Source organism: Fusarium venenatum (assembly GCF_020744135.1).
Source record: "Fusarium venenatum strain MPI-CAGE-CH-0201 chromosome Unknown EDB82scaffold_4, whole genome shotgun sequence".
In the NCBI taxonomy this organism is placed as follows: Eukaryota; Fungi; Ascomycota; class Sordariomycetes; order Hypocreales; family Nectriaceae; genus Fusarium; species Fusarium venenatum.
The window spans coordinates 5,523,050-5,542,085 of NW_027072132.1; the positions used below are offsets into that span (position 1 = coordinate 5,523,050).

The window sequence follows — 19,036 nt, forward strand, 5'->3', positions numbered from 1 at the left end:
CCGTGACATACAACAACAGGTATCCACTTTCGCAGTGCAACAAGACATACAAAAGCAGCCTATGCCCAGAAGATTCACCTGTTACTCCATGGCTTGATATTTATCTATAATTTGGCGGTCATCAAGTTAAAAAAAAATGAATGCCCGTAATTAACTAAGCCGCGATAATATCTATACGATAGGGAAGTCATGAGGTTTGGCGATCAAACAACAACCAACGTTGTCAAAACATGTAAGAGTTACTATAACAATATGGAGGCATTCGTTCAGGCCTTGGTCGACAATTATGAAGAAGCCAGAGGCAAGTCATCAATTCATACTAAATCATGCACCTAACAAATACAGGAGAACTCCAATCGCATGTCCCCATGCAGGTGTTTAATTCGGGGGCTTCAAGTTGTCCGTGGCTATCAACAGACATTAGCATCAACCTACAAACCATCCAACGCTAAACTCACCTTCTAGGTGGAACAAAACGTTCGATTGGTAGTTCTTGAACATTTGAGCTACCAACTCGACATTCATATTCTGGATGTTGATATCCTAGAACGACTTATGAGTGTACCATGTAAAATGATCAGAATAATCTACAAACCTGAAGACTCTTGTTCATCACAATAACAGCCTCATTAAGCTTCTCCTGCCCACTGTTAGGACATTCCAGACTGACTTCATCCCGAACAAACATACAACGTTGGTAATGATACGTGAAAGCAGTAGGTTCTGCTGGTGCTCGTGAGGACTCTCCTACATACAGGTTAGACAGGGTGACATATAAATTTACTGTGATTTCACATAGGAGTCCTACCATTTCGGCTGTTTGGTGATGTTCTTTCGTGTCAATATGGTGAACAAGACAAGGCGTAGTGGAGTCCTCTGTTTACTTTACGCCCACTTGGGTTGTGAAGCATTCCCCAACTACAGTATCAGGAACGCGGTGGAACGCGGCAGAATCTACTACAACGCGATAAGCTCATAGTTTGCGACACCAGGCGCTATACTCTATAATGTCAACCTTTCTATCACAAACCAAAAGCACAAAGTAATTACAACGTCAAACTCGACTACTGAAATCTCCTCTCGCATATAATATCTTGCCAAACAGAAACCACGATGGCCGCTCCGACCGAGGCGCAGATCGCCCATCAACAGCTTATAGAGAAGCTCGACATCCACTCCATCCACAAGAACTTCCGTAGTCCATCATGGAAGCCCAACCAGCGCAGAAACAAGAACTTGAAGGCCATAGTTGGTGATGCTTCCCGAAGAGAAGCTTCTGCTCTAGGCACGCCAATGGACGCGAGCGGTATCGCCACCCCAGCCGACAACGATGGACTCTCAACCAGCGGTACCAGCACACCAGCTACCGAGAGCGGCAAGGAGCCCCCGAATCTTGCGCAAGCATCGCGAAGCTTGTCCAAGCTTGTACTTGAGAAGAGCCTCAAGCCAGGCGGTCCTTCAGCGCCCACTGCCACATACACAAACATCGAGTCTGCGCCATCACTCGCACACAACAAGCACTACTGTGACGTGACAGGACTGCCTGCACCGTATCTTGATCCCAAGACACGGCTACGCTACCACAACAGGGAGGTGTTTGGTCTCATCAGAACGCTACCACAGAGCGCTACCGAGCAGATTCTGGAGGCTCGTGGTGCCCATACGGTTCTCAAATGATCGCAGTCTTTTGAGCAGGATATACCCATGTAATGAATTGATGAAAAAGAAAAACTACAACATCAAGGAAGCAGATGAGACGGCTTCGTTCTCGCCAACAAATGTACGGAATTACCAGACATACATACACATGCGCGCGTTATACAGAGATACCACTTAATAGAGTACGAGACAAAAAATGTCCGACCAACAAAGTCAAGCCCCAACTATGCACCCTAGGCCTTTCGGCCAAGGGATGGCAATTGACGCTCCGGCTTAATCGTGATCATGTAAAGCTTTGTTCTCTGCCTAAGTCGACAGATTACCGAGAACGTATGGGGAAGAAACGTATCTCAGTTGCCAGGGCGAAGAACGCCGCTGGCCGTCGCGGCAGGGACAGATGAGGTGATCTGTCCAGATAAATGTGTATAGCAATAGAATGAATCCAACGTGAATGCTGTTTCTTCGATGTGTGGTGTTTCTTTACCAAACTTAAAACATATCGGTGAGAAACAACACGCTCCCGACTTTATATGGCACTCAAAATCGGAATGCTTCAGAGTGGAAACCTGCTGGTTGGGAGTTTGTTCTGCAACTTAAAAGTGAGATGAAGAACGATGCGATTCTTTTAAATCGGTGTTCCAGCAGAATTTGAAGACAGTCCCACGCTCACCCACTTTCGACAAACGCAGCCAATAAGACACGCGACAGCTCCTGACCTCTCAGGCATCCTCTAGGCCCTCTTTGGTACAGCCCTGTCAATCACCGTTTACATATACAAACCCCTGGAACGTGTCCTGTCCTCCAAGGGAACTGGTGACGAAGAAAAGGCAACGTTCGAGTTGTCGTTTCTCCCTACACCCAATCTCACCTCTATCCATTGAGCTTCTACAATATATACATTTCCTATCGGCCACTCGACTGCTGCAGTTTTTGTCGAATCAAGATCCTGTCTGTACAACTATTAAACCGCCAAGATGTCAATGTGGTTGACAGATACCCAAAGTATGTGCGCTTAGCTTACCCCCTGCACTTGAGCTGCAATAAGTCCACGGTGAAGCTATGCTTGGATGGACGTGATGCTCGGTATGCACAGAAGCTGACTGTTCTCGATAGAAATTGGAGTTGTCTTTTGCTCCGGCGGTATGTATACATACATGGGCATGCGCATAGCTTGCTCTATAGGCGCGGCGCATCATGAACTATGGAAACTGATGGTTTCGCAGGAGGCTTCTTCCTGATAGGAGGTGTTATGCTCTTCTTTGATCGATCTATGTAGGAATTCACCCGCGCCCCCTTACCAACGACTTTTTGCTAACTTGCTTCCCAGGCTTGCTATGGGAAACGTATGACGACCTCCACACCTTGTATCCCACCGAACCGATTGCTAACACGACCGTCGAACGAATAGATTCTCTTCCTCATCGGCTTGACCATCATTATTGGACCTCAAAAGACTCTTCTCTTCTTCGCTCGCAAACAGAAAGCAAAGGGTACGGCGGCGTTCTTCCTGGGCTTAATACTTATCTTCATGAAGTGGACCTTTATCGGGTTCCTTGTGGAAGCGTATGGTATAGTCATCTTGTTTGGAGATTTCCTAGGGACGATTGCCGGCTTCGCGCGAGGCTTGCCTGTTGTGGGACCCTATATCGGAATGGTTGTCGACAGAATAGGTCTTGGAAGACGAAACGCCGAGCTCCCTGTCTAGTTCATCGGGACATAAAGTTCCAGCAGAAACTTAATAGTCCAAATTGTTTAAACGAGAGGCTGTGTTATGCGAAAGACCCAAGAGCTGCATGTCTTTGTGGACATGAGAGACGAAGTTTAGAGGACCATACTGGCTTGGAATAGGCGTTAATGGCATAAAGAATTATCACGACACTTTTATGGACAAAAGCAATGTACATGTTGCATGAGACGGGGAAGGCGCAGAACGGATGTAAGTGCGAGTTGTAATGGAAAGTCAATATGGATGACGTCTAGAGATCTTTTCTACTTTCTCTCAAATCTGGCATACGGAAGACGGGATCTGGACGGCGATGGAATTGCCCAGATGCTGAATCATGCAGTAGAAACAAACTCTGTTGACCAATTTCTGGTCGGGGAAATGTCCTCCAAATACACACATACACTCAAGCTTGAAGCTCAACCCCAGTGTTCTAAAAACAAAGGCGCTCGCTCCTCTTGGCATAAGCTCGTTACAGCTGCGTTGACTATCCGGTCTACGGACATACAGCGTTTTTTATGACGCTTCTGACAGATAATTCCGCCCAAAAACCCTTCTTCGCCTTGCCTTGCACACAAACCAATATCTAGTAGTTCGACTTGATGAGGTAGTCGGCGAGACCCTCGACGGTAGAGGTGGCGTTACCGGCGACCTGGGCCTCGCCGTGGTGGCCGACGACGATGGCCTGGGTGGTCTTTGCGACAGCGACACCGGAACGACCCTATTGTTGAAATGTCAGTGAGGTGTGTCAGGGGGCAGAAAGATGGTGATGTGGATATCGTACCGATCGAGCGTAGATACTTCGACCCTCAGCTCGGGCCATAACATATCGCTCACCGGCGATGTAGAGACCTTCGGCAAAAGCCTTGTCCATGGCCTTGGTGTCACCGCCAACAATGGCAGAGATGGCCTTCATCTCTTCAGGCTTGAGCTATAGTGGGGTCGCAAGTCAGTCAGGAACGTTCTTTGATCATCGACGCAGGGGTCGTCCTTCGCTTCGGCGAGTTGTGTCGGTGAGAAGGGATTTTTTTCTATGTACCTGGAGGTCGGAAGAGGCAGCCCAAACGCTGTCGCCAGCGGCGCTGATAATGGCGCCCTTGTCGATGTGACCGGAGCCGACGAGGCTGTTGTGAAGATATTGTCAGCATTCGCTCGGTATTCGCGCCGACGTGAGGACCATGATGATTGCTCCTAGCTGTGTTTGGGGGATGTAGGGAAAATGTACCTTGAGTCGATGTATGCTATATCATGTTAGCTATCTTTCTTATCCATTCATCCGGATTTCGAGTTGAGTTTGAGGCAGAGAATTATTTTGAGGCGGTGATGAGTAACAAAACCAACCATCAGTCGGTGCATGGAGGGGCGGGTGAGGAGGGGTAGAGGAAAATCAGGGACGTGACCATGATTATAGAATGTAAAAGGGAAGAAGAGATATAGTACTGACCTTGCCACGACATGATGGATGATGTGTGAGGGTGTAGGAGCGAGTTTGTTAAGAGTCTGAGTCTGAGTCTGAAAGGTTGCAAAAGTTTAGATCTAGGTCGGGGAGGTATAAAAGTAAGGTAGGTGAGGTTTGTTTTGGCGGGGGAGGTTGTCAACTGCTTTGACTGTTGTTCCCCGCCGTCGGTCTGATGTGGTGATTCTTTTGGAGCTTTGCCCCTCCAGGCGGCCATCAGTCCCCGCCAAAAATGTTATCGAGCTCCAATGCTGTCCAATGAGTATTGGATACTTTAGTCGGTGACACCTCGTTAGTGGTGGGACCTTGTACCCTATACTTTGAACCCAACGGTTCTCAGATGTGTCGGTCGGCAGCATGATCAACAGCTCCCATGTCACGCTGTGTTTTTTGTCGTCCTTTTTGTCTTTTCATATCGGTATTAAACTGTGTACTTCCTTGTTGATGGCTATTTTAGGCATACATAATTCGTTGACACAAATAGTTACAGATTGAGGCTCAACTGAGCATATATGCCTAACCTATACTTGGGTACTAGACACTAATAGAGCAATCATTGTTTACTTATTCTAGTAAATTAACTTGGGTGGTCAACTCTGTTGGCGTTAGAGCTGCGGGAACTCAGGCGGCCCGCTTGTGTGGATGGGACATCCGCTAAGAATCATCAACGAATGGTTGACCGTATCTTTGAGGATAAGTTGTGATTGCTTCTAATTTTGGGTTCTACAAGAACCGAGCTTATCAAAGGCAGCGATTTATTCGCAACAACTGGATATATTCACATGCTTGGACAACCAGACTGGGTCTCGTATACGTAGTTGATAACATGTGTATACGGTGAAGAAGATGAAGCATAGACCCTTCATGGTCACATTATCAGTTTGCGATCTTCATCTCGATCGTACGGTTTATTACTATTATTTACAAGCTCAGATAACATATGATGTATGAAACTAGGGTATTCCGCTTAGTCAAGATAGACAAATAACATATTCAAAACACAGTTCAGACCTCTCTGCAACGTATACCCGATCTTACCAAGCATTCCTCCTGCATGCACTCAATGTTTAGATGACATCTTTGACCTACCTGAAGGCAGGCGGAGCATCGGGTCTTTGGCAACTATAGTCAACGGAAATATGTTGTATTTATGACATTCTATATCGAACTAGAGGAACGGTGGCATGTTGTATCTCTAACGGATATACATTGTACACTCACCGGATGTCTAATATATATCCAACGCGGAGATTAATGTAATCGCCTACGCGGGAGTATCCCGCTTGAGCATACACGCCATGTAATGGATACCATAATGGCCAATACTTGGGCTCTGCATAGGAGGCCAGCACCGACCAGATGATTAGGTTCTTACAAAGTTTCCGATAGAGAAAGCCACCCGAAAGTGAAAGAGCAAACGACGTTTTTTGGTCGAGGCGCACGCTAGACTGATATTGCTTATCGACAGCACTTTGCTTTTGCCAACACCAACCGACTGAACGGGTCCGCAGCAAAACTTTCGGAGAGATACTCAAGCCATAGGACCACATCAATCCTTGACGTTTCAACTCTTAAGATCTTTATTAAGAGCAATAGCATTGCCGATAACATCGGGGGTGGGGGGGCCCGGATATTGCCCGTAGGAATCATCATGTATTCGGCTCTCTCCTTTGTTCGACGTAGTGTCTGTTCTAGTCTTTGTATCGGCTATGAGCGCCATGAAACCACGAATGCGACTCTGGAGAGAGGCATCAGAAGAGATCCAGATGTACAGGTAAGGAGCGAGAGGAAAATCAAGGTTGCACATCAACTTCGTCTAGGGTGTGTGAGCCCAGCTGCTTCTTTGGCCCGTGCCGGTTGGTGCTACAAAATGGAAATTAGCAATCTGAGACGAATTGATAGTAACCCTAGCCATGATGTGAAACGTCAAGTCGAATGGACAAAGAAAAGGCCCCTGAGGGTTTTGATGATTGTTGAAATTCGCTCTCTCTATTACAGAGTATCATCAACAATGCTTTCATCGCTGGTTTGAGCAAAGTGACGCAGCTAAACCGTGTACAGAGTACGTTACTACTCCGGAAGTCCCAATTAGGCGACTGTATCCCGAGTTCATGACTGAGCACAGATCCTTGGTCCTGGGCTTCAGCTCGCTAATATCAAGGGGACGTCAGAGTCCAGCCCTAAATTGAATGGGCGTCGGATGTAAATGAGCTGAAGCTTGTGAATGAGATGAAGGACATCAAACAGGCACTTGCAGATATGCATCAGACAATAATGATCTGTGCCCGCCACCTGAAAAGTTCCAGAAGACGGGGCGCAACTGGAATCTTTCTGCAATTTGTGGCTTTTAGTATCCTGATTTGGATACTTGTATCTGAGTTGCTTGCAGATTGTCTTGTGCCTGCAGTAAGCTGTCTGAAAAATGCGGGTGTTTCATACAAGGCTGTGACAGGGTGGGTATGCTTTCATGTGCTGCTCCTCTAATTTCGAGAGACCGACCAACCCAAGCCCAACAACACACGCGTCATACAATACTACGCTTTAAAAGTATCATGCAGGTGTTGTCAAGGAGATACACGGCGCAGTAAATGAGGTCAAGCAGCTGCATGCAAGTACGACAGTGAGATGGACCCTGCACCTAGAGTAGGTACCTAGCTTTCCAGCGTTGTCCACTGCCTAGTAGGTGCTAAGGCAGGTAAGAAAGAGTGCAATTGAGGCAATTAGAGGCAGAGATGGTTTTGTGACAGCTGACCGCGATTCAAGACGAAGGATCATGTACATGAATCGGGTCTTGCTTGGTTTGGTTTGGTTGTCACAGAGAAAGACTGCCAAGGTTGGGTGTAAGTCCGAGATCAGCGTTGACCGTTACAGTATCCAAGTGTGTGTGTGTGTACTCATCGAGAATACCCTAGTAATGGCGACAGATTGCCGCGTTGGCCGATTCAAATGAGACATTGTTCTATATCGAACGTTAGAACGGCGGCTATAGGGAAGGAACTAACCGTAACGCGTTATAGGTCAGTCAGTGGATTCTAAGCGGGCGTCAAATCTCGACTGAACAACAACCGCTCATGCTACAACCGGCTTCTTCCTAGGCATTGATCAAATGAACTTAAATATACCTCGAGGTTTTATATCGTATTAGATAGGGTCACTCATTGACACACGACATAGACCCCACTAATTGACTCTTCTCAACAGGGGATACCCTGGTCAGACCTTGTTTGGCCCTAGTCTTAGATGGATTCATTGCCGGGTTGTGTTAAAGATTTCTGACTTGATTTGACTTCCAGGAACCAAACCCGTCCGTCCCATCAATCTCAAACATGCGACCAATGCAAATGCGCCTTTAGCCTGTTTCCCAGGACCAAGACGGGGCCCCCAGGTCCTCGAAATGAGTCTCTAGAGTCCAGAGTCTGCCCTTTGGCTGGCTGAGAAGCTGATTCATGTTGCTTCTCTTGTACCAATCCGGGGATAGGCTTTTGAGCATGGAAATTGCCTCTTGCGCTTATTTCATTTCACCCCTGCAACTGCATCGTCATCTTGGCTACAATTCCCTCTTGGTTGCCGGTCTTTTATCCCCATTCGTCTCGATTCTCATCAATCGCTCCATATCATAGGCTCCTCATAAAAGGCGGGGTGGTCCCTGTGAGACGAGGGTCGCCTCCCGTTCAAAGCATCCAAATGGAAATGGGCTTCTTTTTTAAAGAGGATCCTGGTCCCTGGGAACTTGCTTGGTAGCTTGGTCTTTGGTGAACCATATTCTGTGTCAGACCCTGTTCGATACAGGGGACCATCTGTCAAAACAAAGACTCTTTTCATGCTCTATAAGCCAAGCAAATATCTCCCACACGCTCCGCCGTGCTCTTCATCTGTTACATGTTCCCTCAGCTTGAAGTCAATCTATTCTGAACAGTCGGCCCATTAGCATAGAGAGACCCCCCTCGCATAATTGCGAGACCACATCTCTTCAGTCATGCCTAATGTTACAAATCTCTCCAGAGCCGCTACTGTGTCAGCGGCCTCCGGTTCCCAACGACAGTTACTACAGCGCAGAGGCAGCTTCACCGTCGATCGTTCAGACAGCAAATCCTTTTCTGATCATTCCTTGGACAACAAACGTGTTTCCAGAGACGACCTTGCTCTCATCCTAAAAAGCTCAAGGCAGGGCAACGTAACGGCGTTTCACATCCCCATCCATGGCCGACTTCCATCTCCCGACCTCAGCCCGCGCACTTCATCACTATCAACAACGACTCTAGTGCGAACCTCAACCCCGGATTCTGTAGGAGACACTGGAGAGGTTGGAGTAATTGCCGTTGGTATGGCCATAGGAAGTCCATCACACATGGGAGACTCAGCGCCGGCGCCTTGGAACCCGCAAAACAGGGCTATGAATGCAGCAGTTGATGCACCAGAATCCATACAAGAATCCGAACCTAAGCCTGCACCAGAGCCTGTTGAGGAACACGATCAAAAGCATCGCAAGTGGGGTATATTTCGTTCAAAGTCAAAACGAGGAACGAGGCCCGAGAAGCCTCAACGGTCTTTGACAGATAGCAACGCTTCCACCACATCATTAATTTCTTCTGGATTACCATCATCAGTCTCGGGAGAACCAAGTTCACGAAGACCACCAAAACATAAACCAATTGTTATTCGATCTCACACTGAACCAACTATTTCTCAACCAGCACAGGTGATCGAAGAATCACCACTGCCTACACAAACACCGAGCCAGGCCACTTTTTCGCCGTCAAAACTTGGGAAAGAGAAGGCTATCAACGAAATCAAGGCAACAAAGGAGACAAAGCCAAAAGAGCCTGGATCTGGAGGGATGGGTCGCAAGATGTCACTGAGGGCCTTCCGAGGCGACTCGAGCAAGAAGAGAGCGCAAAGGGTAGCCGTGCCACCCTCCTCACCACCACCGATGCCCGCGATCCCTCGGTCACTACTTGATGTCGAAATCCCTGATATTAAAATGGACCGATATAGTGTTATGTTCAACAGTGTATTGCAGCCCCAGCAAGGATCAGCTTCCTCACTACTTGCCCGGCGACAAGCGAATCTAGATCACCTCAAGATGGTCAAGGATGCTATTACCGAAAATCGAGATTTTCGTCGTCCACGGAGAGCAACCTCGCCACAGCCCTCGCCGAATTTCGTTCCTACTGTAGATCAGATGAAGCCATTGCCTTCCCCTCGCTTCCGTGCTAACACATCTCCCGCCCCATACGACTCAGCCAGTTTTGTACAGACGCCAGAGATCTTGACCCACGAAGCCAAGGCTCAGGTCGTTACACTCTCACGCACAGAAGTGCAACACGACAAGTTTGCCTCACAGGCTACACACTACCAGCCTGTTTTAGTCTCCAAGTTCAACAGACGTCCCAGCGGGACGGCTGCAGAAAGAATCAGCCTTGTTCCAAAGATACATCCTTCGCCCCCTAGGGCAGTCGTCTCGCCCGAAAAGTTCTCCAGACAGAACTCCCCCTACACGCCTGTCTCTGGAGCAGTACCTGTGTCTCCTGAACACACAGATGACGAGAAGGATGTTCATGTTGCCAAAGGAAGAAACACATCTCCCTCTCAAGCGTCGTGGCAAATGGCCTCACCCCCTGCTTCGGTCACATCATCTAACGCGGGGGCTTCAAGGCGATTTTCACCTTCCTCGTCCTTGTCATCACCCAAGAAGAAGAGTCCCGACACTGACGCCCAGGAAGCCCTGCGAAATGCTGTTGAGATCTCTATCGCTCGCCAGATCAGCGTTTCTCAACAGCAGCGCAAGATGCTGCACCCCCTGAAGAGTAACCCCAGTGTCAGGCATAGGCGCAATGGCAGTCCTGCTACATCTGGGCCTGGCTATATCCCCATCGAGGAGGGCGAACGCCTGGCTGAGACCAGGTCATCTACCCCTGTCTTGGTAAACCCGCGAGAATTGACACACTCTCCCGATGCATACCAGACACATCGTAAGAGCGAGATGGTTATTTTCGAGGAGTCCTGATTCACTGTTTCATCATTGAAACTTACTATCGTTATTTTATATCACCCTTTTCTCTACTTTCCTTAACACGAGTTCATACAATACTCACTTGGAAACTTGCTTTGCTCTGGTAGCGATTGTCACAGCGGTCTCAACTGGTTTGGGCCGCTTGGTACATTACCCCTGAGTCAGCCTCTTCTTCATCCATATACACTATTTCATTTGTATAAGCAGCACGCCAAAAATGGCTATGCTGGAGCATTATGTATTACGGGTTACAGCAAGGCGCTGGAGAAACATTAAATGGGAAGACGACACACTAAATTGGTCTTCAAAGCATATTGGAGTTTTTCTTGACAAAAGTAGAAAGACGCTTTCTCCTTGATTTGTATTTTTCTTTATATCTAGGTTAGCTTTGGCGATAAGTGAGTAATTTCACTGTTGTCCGATTCTGGACTGAATATATCAAAAGAGGACATTTCATCTTCCTCAAACTTGAAACACCAGCTGTAGTGCGTGATGAAATTCCTCTAGTACCCCCCTTTCGACAAGTCTAATTCGCTTTAAAGACATGGCTCTGTGAGTGAATGGTGGGTTAAATAAACGATTGGAAGTATCTGCGCCACACGAATAACCAATCTCAATGCCGACATCCCTTATGTGCTGAAAAGAAGCCAGGTCCAACGCCAGGAAAAATGAAATGGTCCATTACATCAAAATACAGCAAGAGTTCTGCTTCTTGGCTTGCTCTGCGGAAACAAGTTAGTGAGCTGCTGTCAAATAATGGGCGGAAGATAATGAATAAGCAGTGACGTACGGTAAAACATCTTGCTTTGGGCGCTTAGGCCGTCACTCTTGGCCACTAGATCGTCGATCTTCTCTCCACGCTGTAGCACACTCTCAATGGTCTTATGGAGAACAATCTTGGTCTCGTCCAGCTCCTTCTGGATCTTGAGGATGCTGTCAGCCTGCTGGGGATCCTGGTACTTGGTGAGGTACTCCTTCAGCTCAGGCATGGCGAGAGTGGGTGTTCCGGTTGCCCAGCTGGAGCGGGGGTTCTTGGAGAGAAACTCGTCGACAACCTTGCTGAGAAGTTGGTGAGCCACAAGGGCAGGGTACTGGTGATCGGAGATGATGATGCCGCAGACACCCTCTGTACGGCCGTAGGCGTGGAAAGTGTAGTCTGCAGAATACGCATGTGAGCCTTGCGACGTTGGGGAGGGTTCGGATCGTGTATACCTTGCTCCTCGACATCCTGTCGCTGTCCAGGACGGGTGCGCTCGGCGACAGTCTTTGCGAATAGTGTCATGAATTCGCCATAGCTGTTAAAGTTTGCGAGTTAGTCCTCGCGGGTCGGCCGATACGGGATGGGAGACCGCGGCGATAAGGGAGAAACTAACTTATTGCGGGTAAATCGCGAGTAGCTGCTGAGCTCCTTTTCAGCGACAATCTCATGAGCCGGCTGGCTCTCGTTGCGGAGGACCTGGTCGCAGCAGCTTGGTTAGCCCAACTGGACGGAGTGTTGCGGTCGGTCGGTGAGGGGCACGGGGATAGCGTACACCGATGTAATGCAGCTTCATGATTGCTTGGCCGAGTTTGTAGGGAGGATGGGATTGTAAGTGGGTTGAAGGGCGCAATAGGCGAAAGTAGGAATGAAAGAGTTAGATATGAGGAAGTCGGAGTAGATAAACTCTAGGTCTGGGGTTGATTGAATGCTGCAAACCTCTGTCACCGTAAGTAAAGTAACCCAGCCCGGATTTGTCTAGACTTTAGGGGCGTCACATGTTCCCCACGTCGCCGACAGTTCCAAGAAGCACTGGTGAGGACGCACTGGCGGCTAGGCGGGGGACTTGTTTAGTGGGGTATTATTCTGTCCACTTACTGATGCACGGTATGACTCTTTGAAAGTCCGACACATCCACCATCATGAGCCAATCTTCGACGAGCAACTCCTGTCAAGGTTGAGATCAAAAGGACGTCACCTGCCAAAATCAACATAGGCAGCAGAATAACGTCCTTCTGCATCACAGCATACGGCAGACTGTGGTCTAACCAGTCCGCCATTAGGCTACGAGAATAAAAGCCATCGCGAGGACTAAGCATCGATTACATCATGGCATCCGAACAACTGAGCGCTGCAGAGGCGCTGTGGCGGGAGCAGTTTGCAGCTATGCAAGAGGCCATCGCCAACCTCAAAATCCACCAAGAGAACGGAACAGTTGATGATGATCTTGATGAGGATGAATTTGGCGGCTATTCCAGCGGAAACAGCGGCCAAGACGTTTGGGACTTTATCTCAGATGACGACCAGGAAGCTCTGAGTAGCGATTTCGCCGATGGAGAAGCTTTCGATGCACCAGGCGCCGCGGATTATGGTGCTGAGTGGTTTGCGACTAAGTGTTCAGCCATTGCCGCTAAGAATGGTCTCTCGGCTGATGTTTTCGAGAGCCAGATCATGAGTGTTCTCAACTCTGGCCGCTCTGAAGATGAGCTTCAAATTCAGTTGACTGACTTGGTTGGCTTCGACGATCTTGACTTCATTATCGAGATCCTCGGACACAGGGATGAAATCGTCTCTGCTGTCAACGAGCAGAGTCAAGGGAGTTCCAGCGGGCCTCGACTCTTGAACAAAGCTCAACGCGAAGAAAACTTGCGCCGTCAAGACCAAGCTCACAAGTCTGCAACGCTTGCACCGGCCCACTCCAAGGAACCCCAGTACCCCCACGTTTACAAAGCATACAATGCTGGCAATACATTGAGCTATGCTGGAAAGAAGTACGGGCTGCCAGTTGGGAGCGAGAGACTGTCGTTCGACAAATATGAAGAGTATTCTATTCCAGCAGGAAAGAAGGGTGCCCTGGGTCCCGGGCAGCGACTCATTCCTATCAAAGAGTTGAACGGATTGTGTCGGAACACATTCAAGGGTTACAAGACGCTCAATCGAATGCAAAGTCTCGTCTATCCTGTCGCTCACAAGACCAGCGAGAATATGCTGATCTGTGCACCCACTGGTGCTGGTAAAACAGATGCTGCCATGCTTACTATCCTTCAAACCATTGCTCAGAATGTTGAGCCCAACCCTTTTGAAAACCCGACAGCAACCGAGTTCGCAGTCAACGCTGATGACTTCAAGATCGTCTATGTTGCTCCCATGAAGGCTCTCGCTGCCGAAGTCACGGACAAGCTGGGTAAGCGTCTGGCTTGGCTCGGTATCAAGTGTCGAGAGTACACTGGAGATATGCAACTTACAAAGTCCGAGATCATCCAGACTCAAATCATTGTGACGACCCCTGAGAAATGGGATGTTGTTACGCGAAAGGGTACTGGAGACACCGAACTCGTTCAAAAAGTCCGGCTTCTCATCATTGACGAAGTCCACATGCTCCACGACGAGAGAGGTGCTGTGTTGGAATCACTTGTCGCTCGAACGGAACGACAAGTAGAGAGCACACAATCTCTCATTCGAATTGTCGGTCTCAGTGCCACGCTACCTAACTATGTCGATGTTGCCGATTTTCTCAAGGTTAACAAATATGCTGGTCTGTTTTATTTCGACGCATCCTTCCGCCCTGTTCCTCTTGAGCAACACTTTATTGGAGTCAAAGGAAAGCCAGGCACAAAACAATCTAGAGATAACTTGGACCAGGTGGCATTTGACAAGGTCAAAGAAATGCTTGAGCGTGATCACCAAGTCATGGTGTTTGTCCATTCACGAAGGGATACGCAGCTTACAGCGCGCATGCTGCACCAAAAAGCCATTGATGCCATGTGTGCAGACCTGCTTGATCCTACTTATCATCCTGGATTCGAGCAAGCGTCTCGTGATATCAAACAATCCAAGTCCAAGGAGATTCGAGAGCTGCTGTCTAAGGGAATTGGTGTTCATCATGCTGGTATGGCGAGATCTGACAGAAACCTAATGGAAAGACTTTTCGGAGAAGGTGTCTTGAAGGTCCTTTGCTGTACCGCCACCCTGGCCTGGGGTGTTAACTTGCCCGCTGCTGCAGTTGTTATCAAGGGAACTCAGGTTTATAGCGCACAGGATGGTAAGTTTGTCGACTTGGGTATCTTAGATGTGCTGCAAATCTTCGGTCGTGCCGGTCGTCCTCAATTTGAGGATACTGGTATCGGCATGATTTGCACCACCCATGATAAACTTACCCATTACTTGACCGCTGTGACTGAACAGCAGCCTATTGAATCCAAATTCTCTACGAAGCTAGTCGACAACCTGAACGCCGAGATTTCACTGGGTACTGTGACTTCAATTCCCGATGCTGTCCAGTGGATTGGGTACTCTTACCTCTTTGTGCGTATGCAGAGAAGCCCTATGTCTTACGGTATTGAATGGTCAGAGATCCGAGACGACCCAAACCTGGTTCAAAGACGCCGTCAACTCGCTATTCAAGCCGCCAAAACTCTGCAGCAATGCCAGATGATCATCTACAACGAGAGGACAGAGGAACTTCGCAGTAAGGATATTGGACGAATCGCCAGTCAATATTACATCCTGCACACAAGTGTCCAGGTGTTCAATGCTATGATGCAGCCCCAGGCTACTGAAGCAGATATCCTGAAGATGATCAGCATGAGTGGAGAGTTTGACAACATTCAATCCAGAGATAGTGAGGAGAAAGAGTTGACTCACCTGCGACGAGAGGTTATTCCTTGCGATGTCGATGGAGGTATCGATACTCCTCAAGCAAAGACGAATATTCTCCTCCAGTCTTACATCTCCAAGGCTCAGCCTGAAGATTTTGCTCTTTCCAACGATATGAACTACGTCGCTCAGCAGTCTGGACGTATCTGTCGAGCACTCTTTATGCTTGCCCTCAACCGTAGATGGGGTCACCAGTGCCTTGTGCTTCTGACCCTGGCAAAATCGATTGAAAAGCGCATCTGGCCCTACCAACACCCTCTTCATCAGTTCGACCTTGCCAAATCTGTTCTCAACCAACTCGATACCAAGGAACACTTGACCATTGAGACGATGAAAGACATGGAGCCTGCCGAGATTGGAGGCCTGATCCATAACCAGAGTGCTGGCAAGAACATCGCGAAGATCCTGAACAACTTCCCTACAGTTCACGTTGAGGCTGAAATTGCACCACTCAACCGAGATGTCTTGCGCATCAAGCTCTACGTCATTCCCGACTTCCGATGGCATGATCAGATTCATGGAACTTCAGAGTCATTTTACATCTGGGTTGAGAACTCTGAAACCTCAGAGATCTATCACCACGAGTTTTTTATCCTCAACAGGAGAAAGTTGCATGATGACCATGAGCTTAACTTTACAATTCCGCTTTCAGATCCCCTCCCTAGTCAGATTTATGTCAGAGCAGTATCAGACAGATGGTTAGGTGCAGAAACCGTCACGCCTGTCTCTTTCCAACATCTTATTCGTCCGGATACAGAGAGTGTCTATACTGAACTCCTGAACTTGCAACCATTGCCCATATCTGCGCTGAAGAACCCAGCATTAGAAGAATTGTATGCCAAGCGCTTCGATTTCTTCAACCCTATGCAAACTCAAATCTTCCACACTCTCTACCATACCCCCGCCAATGTGCTCCTTGGATCACCTACCGGTAGTGGAAAGACCGTAGCTGCCGAGCTTGCTATGTGGTGGGCGTTCCGCGAGAGACCCAAGTCAAAGGTTGTCTATATTGCCCCTATGAAAGCGCTCGTCCGCGAGCGTGTTAAGGACTGGGGTGTGAGGCTGGCACGACCTTTGGGTCTCAAGTTGGTAGAGTTGACTGGTGACAATACACCTGATACTAGGACTATTCAAGATGCTGACATCATCATCACAACCCCTGAGAAATGGGATGGTATTTCTCGTTCTTGGCAGACAAGAGGGTACGTTCGGCAGGTCAGCCTAGTCATCATTGATGAGATCCATCTTTTAGCGGGTGACCGTGGTCCTATTCTTGAAATCATTGTGTCTCGTATGAACTACATTGCTTCTTCTACCAAGAACGCTGTTCGGCTCCTGGGCATGTCAACCGCTTGCGCCAACGCGACAGATCTTGGAAACTGGTTGGGTGTTAAAGAGGGTCTCTTTAACTTTAAGCATTCCGTTCGTCCTGTTCCTCTGGAGCTTTATATTGACGGTTTCCCGGAAGTCAGGGGCTTCTGTCCTCTGATGCAGTCGATGAACCGCCCTACCTTCCTGGCTGTCAAGAACCACAGTCCTGATAAACCTGTTATTGTTTTCGTCCCTTCGCGACGGCAGACGCGTTTGACTGCCAAGGATCTTATCAACTTTTGTGGTATGGAGGATAACCCTCGACGCTTCCTTCACATGGATGAGGAGGATTTGCAGCTCAACCTTGCTCGAGTCAAAGACGACGCACTCAAGGAAGCCATCAACTTTGGTATTGGCCTTCATCATGCTGGTCTGGTCGAGTCAGATCGCCAGCTTGCTGAAGAGCTCTTTTTGAACAACAAGATCCAGATCCTGGTCGCCACCAGTACCCTTGCTTGGGGTGTCAACTTGCCTGCGCACTTGGTCGTTGTCAAGGGCACTCAATTCTTCGACGCCAAGATCGAAGCATACAAGGACATGGATTTGACCGATGTGTTGCAAATGTTGGGACGAGCTGGTCGTCCCCAGTTCGATAATTCAGGAGTTGCTCGTATATTTACCAAGGACTCCAAAAAGGACTTTTACAAACACTTCCTTCACACAGGTTTCCCAGTCGAGTCCTCTTTACACACCGTTTTGGACAACCATCTGTGCGCCGAAGTCTCATCCGAGACCATTGTTACCAAACAGGATGCGCTCGACTATCTCACTTGGACATTCTTCTTCCGCCGGCTGCACAAGAATCCCTCATACTACGGTTTGGAGATTTCGGCTGAAGAGCACAACAGCATCGCCGCTCAGCAGCTCGCGAACGACTACATGATCGAAATGGTAAACAAGTCGCTGAACGAGCTCGCCGACTCCAAGTGTGTCGAAGTTTTCCCCAACGGCGATGTTGATCCCACGCCTTTGGGCAAGATCATGAGTTACTACTACCTATCGCACAAGACAATCCGCCACCTTGTAAAGTATGCAAAGGCACAGGCCTCTTTCCTCGACGTCCTGTCTTGGATGTCTCGTGCCACTGAATACGATGAACTTCCTGTGCGCCACAACGAGGATCTCATCAACAACACCCTTTCTGATAACCTGCCATTCCCTGGCCACGCCTTTGGACTTCCCATGTGGGATCCCCATGTGAAGGCATTCCTACTTCTCCAGGCCCACATGTCCCAGATTGAACTTCCTATCACTGATTACGTCGGTGATCAGACCAGTGTACTCGATCAGGCTATTCGTATTGTCCAGGCTTCTATCGATGTTCTCACAGAATTGGGCTACCTTTCAAGTTGCTTGCAGATGATAGCGGTCCTCCAGTCCGTCAAGGCGGCTCGTTGGCCCACTGACGCGCCAGTCTCGATTCTTCCTAATATCGAACCTGACGTTAAGAACGACACACCACTTTCCAAGATAAGCGCATTGACAAAGCCGCAGGCAATTCAACTTGCTAAGAAGCTGTGCGTTCCTTCCAGCCAGCACAATCGCTTTGCTCGTGCGGTGTCTATTCTCCCTAACGTTGAGGTCTCTATCGCCGAAGCCACGGCTCTCTCAATCACGATCAGCTTGAGGCGTCTGAACCAACTTGTGGAGCGCGAGGCTCGCATATATGCGCCAAAGTTCCCCAAGCCTCAAACAGAGTCCTGGTTCGTTGTCGTTGCAGATCTATCGCGCGACGAGGTCATCGCAGTGAAGCGTGTGGGCTGGACAAGCGGCAATCGCAAGCTCGAGGCTGGCAGCAAGCCTACAGCCAAGACAAGCATCAAGCTTCCCCCGGCCGAGGCTAGACAAGCCCGCAAGCTAGATGTTCTTGTTATCAGCGATGCGTATCCAGGGTTAGAGTACAGGGTCGAGGGCGTGGACATTCCTGCACCGCCAAGTGTGGACGATGCTGTGGTGTCAAAGAAGGCAGCGGCCTCTGGGTCAAACTAAGAAAAAGGCCATATTTTCGAGCAGATACAACAATAGTTGATTTCGTAGGGAATTATATACCCTGTTCCTTGATGTTCAATAAGTAGTATTCACTGGATCTTGTCATGTCATGTACGATTTGGAAGCTCTGATAAAAAAAAATACGTGATACTGTAGACATTGTTCTAAACTTTCGATATGTGAGAACGCCAA

At 48.6% G+C, this 19,036-nt stretch overlaps 7 protein-coding genes across 7 annotated transcripts; 4 read left to right on the forward strand and 3 right to left on the reverse strand.

Moving 5' to 3' along the window:
- Nucleotides 1-97: 97 nt before the first annotated feature.
- On the reverse strand, nucleotides 98-958 carry EDB82DRAFT_516631 (DASH complex subunit Dad4). Its single transcript, XM_025725019.2, has 5 exons — nucleotides 809-958; nucleotides 691-747; nucleotides 596-640; nucleotides 459-543; nucleotides 98-407 (listed from the first exon to the last, which is right to left on the reverse strand). Exons 1-5 carry the CDS (start codon nucleotides 809-811, stop codon nucleotides 379-381), a joined length of 219 nt encoding a protein of 72 aa, XP_025593659.1. The 5' UTR covers nucleotides 812-958; the 3' UTR covers nucleotides 98-378.
- Nucleotides 959-974: 16 nt separating this feature from the next.
- EDB82DRAFT_340523 (YL1 nuclear protein C-terminal domain-containing protein) lies at nucleotides 975-1,981 on the forward strand. Its single transcript, XM_025725020.2, has one exon. It carries the CDS (start codon nucleotides 1,114-1,116, stop codon nucleotides 1,675-1,677), a length of 564 nt encoding a protein of 187 aa, XP_025593660.1. The 5' UTR covers nucleotides 975-1,113; the 3' UTR covers nucleotides 1,678-1,981.
- Nucleotides 1,982-2,428: 447 nt separating this feature from the next.
- Nucleotides 2,429-3,466, forward strand: EDB82DRAFT_340567 (vesicle transport protein). Its single transcript, XM_025725021.2, has 5 exons — nucleotides 2,429-2,661; nucleotides 2,773-2,799; nucleotides 2,883-2,931; nucleotides 2,987-3,002; nucleotides 3,068-3,466. Exons 1-5 carry the CDS (start codon nucleotides 2,634-2,636, stop codon nucleotides 3,362-3,364), a joined length of 417 nt encoding a protein of 138 aa, XP_025593661.1. The 5' UTR covers nucleotides 2,429-2,633; the 3' UTR covers nucleotides 3,365-3,466.
- Nucleotides 3,467-3,936: 470 nt separating this feature from the next.
- Nucleotides 3,937-4,839, reverse strand: EDB82DRAFT_562461 (profilin; the record flags this gene model as incomplete). The annotated part of the gene is made up of 5 exons (XM_025725022.2): nucleotides 3,937-4,103; nucleotides 4,167-4,313; nucleotides 4,422-4,506; nucleotides 4,608-4,623; nucleotides 4,827-4,839. The coding sequence occupies 5 exons, from the start codon at nucleotides 4,837-4,839 to the stop codon at nucleotides 3,969-3,971; spliced, it is 396 nt and encodes a 131-aa protein (XP_025593662.1). The 3' UTR covers nucleotides 3,937-3,968.
- Nucleotides 4,840-8,636: 3,797 nt separating this feature from the next.
- EDB82DRAFT_340763 (uncharacterized protein) lies at nucleotides 8,637-11,223 on the forward strand. The gene has a single exon (XM_025725025.2). It carries the CDS (start codon nucleotides 8,815-8,817, stop codon nucleotides 10,843-10,845), a length of 2,031 nt encoding a protein of 676 aa, XP_025593664.1. The 5' UTR covers nucleotides 8,637-8,814; the 3' UTR covers nucleotides 10,846-11,223.
- Nucleotides 11,189-12,635, reverse strand: EDB82DRAFT_340696 (Longin-like domain-containing protein). The gene is made up of 5 exons (XM_025725026.2): nucleotides 12,384-12,635; nucleotides 12,225-12,307; nucleotides 12,064-12,146; nucleotides 11,642-12,007; nucleotides 11,189-11,573 (listed from the first exon to the last, which is right to left on the reverse strand). Exons 1-5 carry the CDS (start codon nucleotides 12,402-12,404, stop codon nucleotides 11,533-11,535), a joined length of 594 nt encoding a protein of 197 aa, XP_025593665.1. The 5' UTR covers nucleotides 12,405-12,635; the 3' UTR covers nucleotides 11,189-11,532.
- A 115-nt stretch (nucleotides 12,636-12,750) lies between these two features.
- EDB82DRAFT_516652 (Sec63 Brl domain-containing protein) lies at nucleotides 12,751-18,998 on the forward strand. Its single transcript, XM_025725027.2, has one exon. The coding sequence runs from the start codon at nucleotides 12,938-12,940 to the stop codon at nucleotides 18,842-18,844; it is 5,907 nt and encodes a 1,968-aa protein (XP_025593666.1). The 5' UTR covers nucleotides 12,751-12,937; the 3' UTR covers nucleotides 18,845-18,998.
- Nucleotides 18,999-19,036: the final 38 nt, after the last annotated feature.

Bases quoted from the DNA above. Each gene is read 5' to 3' on its own strand.
- EDB82DRAFT_516631 (XM_025725019.2), bottom strand. The intron at 641-690 runs GTATGTTTGTTC...AACAGTGGGCAG, and splicing joins CACGTATCATTACCAACGTT to GAGAAGCTTAATGAGGCTGT. The intron at 544-595 runs GTTTGTAGATTA...AAGTCGTTCTAG, and splicing joins TGATGAACAAGAGTCTTCAG to GATATCAACATCCAGAATAT.
- EDB82DRAFT_340523 (XM_025725020.2), top strand. From the start codon at position 1,114: ATGGCCGCTCCGACCGAGGCGCAGATCGCCCATCAACAGCTTATAGAG.
- EDB82DRAFT_340567 (XM_025725021.2), top strand. From the start codon at position 2,634: ATGTCAATGTGGTTGACAGATACCCAAA. The intron at 2,662-2,772 runs GTATGTGCGCTT...TGTTCTCGATAG, and splicing joins GTGGTTGACAGATACCCAAA to AAATTGGAGTTGTCTTTTGC. The intron at 2,800-2,882 runs GTATGTATACAT...ATGGTTTCGCAG, and splicing joins AGTTGTCTTTTGCTCCGGCG to GAGGCTTCTTCCTGATAGGA.
- EDB82DRAFT_340763 (XM_025725025.2), top strand. From the start codon at position 8,815: ATGCCTAATGTTACAAATCTCTCCAGAGCCGCTACTGTGTCAGCGGCC.
- EDB82DRAFT_340696 (XM_025725026.2), bottom strand. From the start codon at position 12,404: ATGAAGCTGCATTACATCGGT. The intron at 12,008-12,063 runs GTATACACGATC...CGTATTCTGCAG, and splicing joins ACAGGATGTCGAGGAGCAAG to ACTACACTTTCCACGCCTAC. The intron at 11,574-11,641 runs GTACGTCACTGC...TTGTTTCCGCAG, and splicing joins CCAAAGCAAGATGTTTTACC to AGCAAGCCAAGAAGCAGAAC.
- EDB82DRAFT_516652 (XM_025725027.2), top strand. From the start codon at position 12,938: ATGGCATCCGAACAACTGAGCGCTGCAGAGGCGCTGTGGCGGGAGCAG.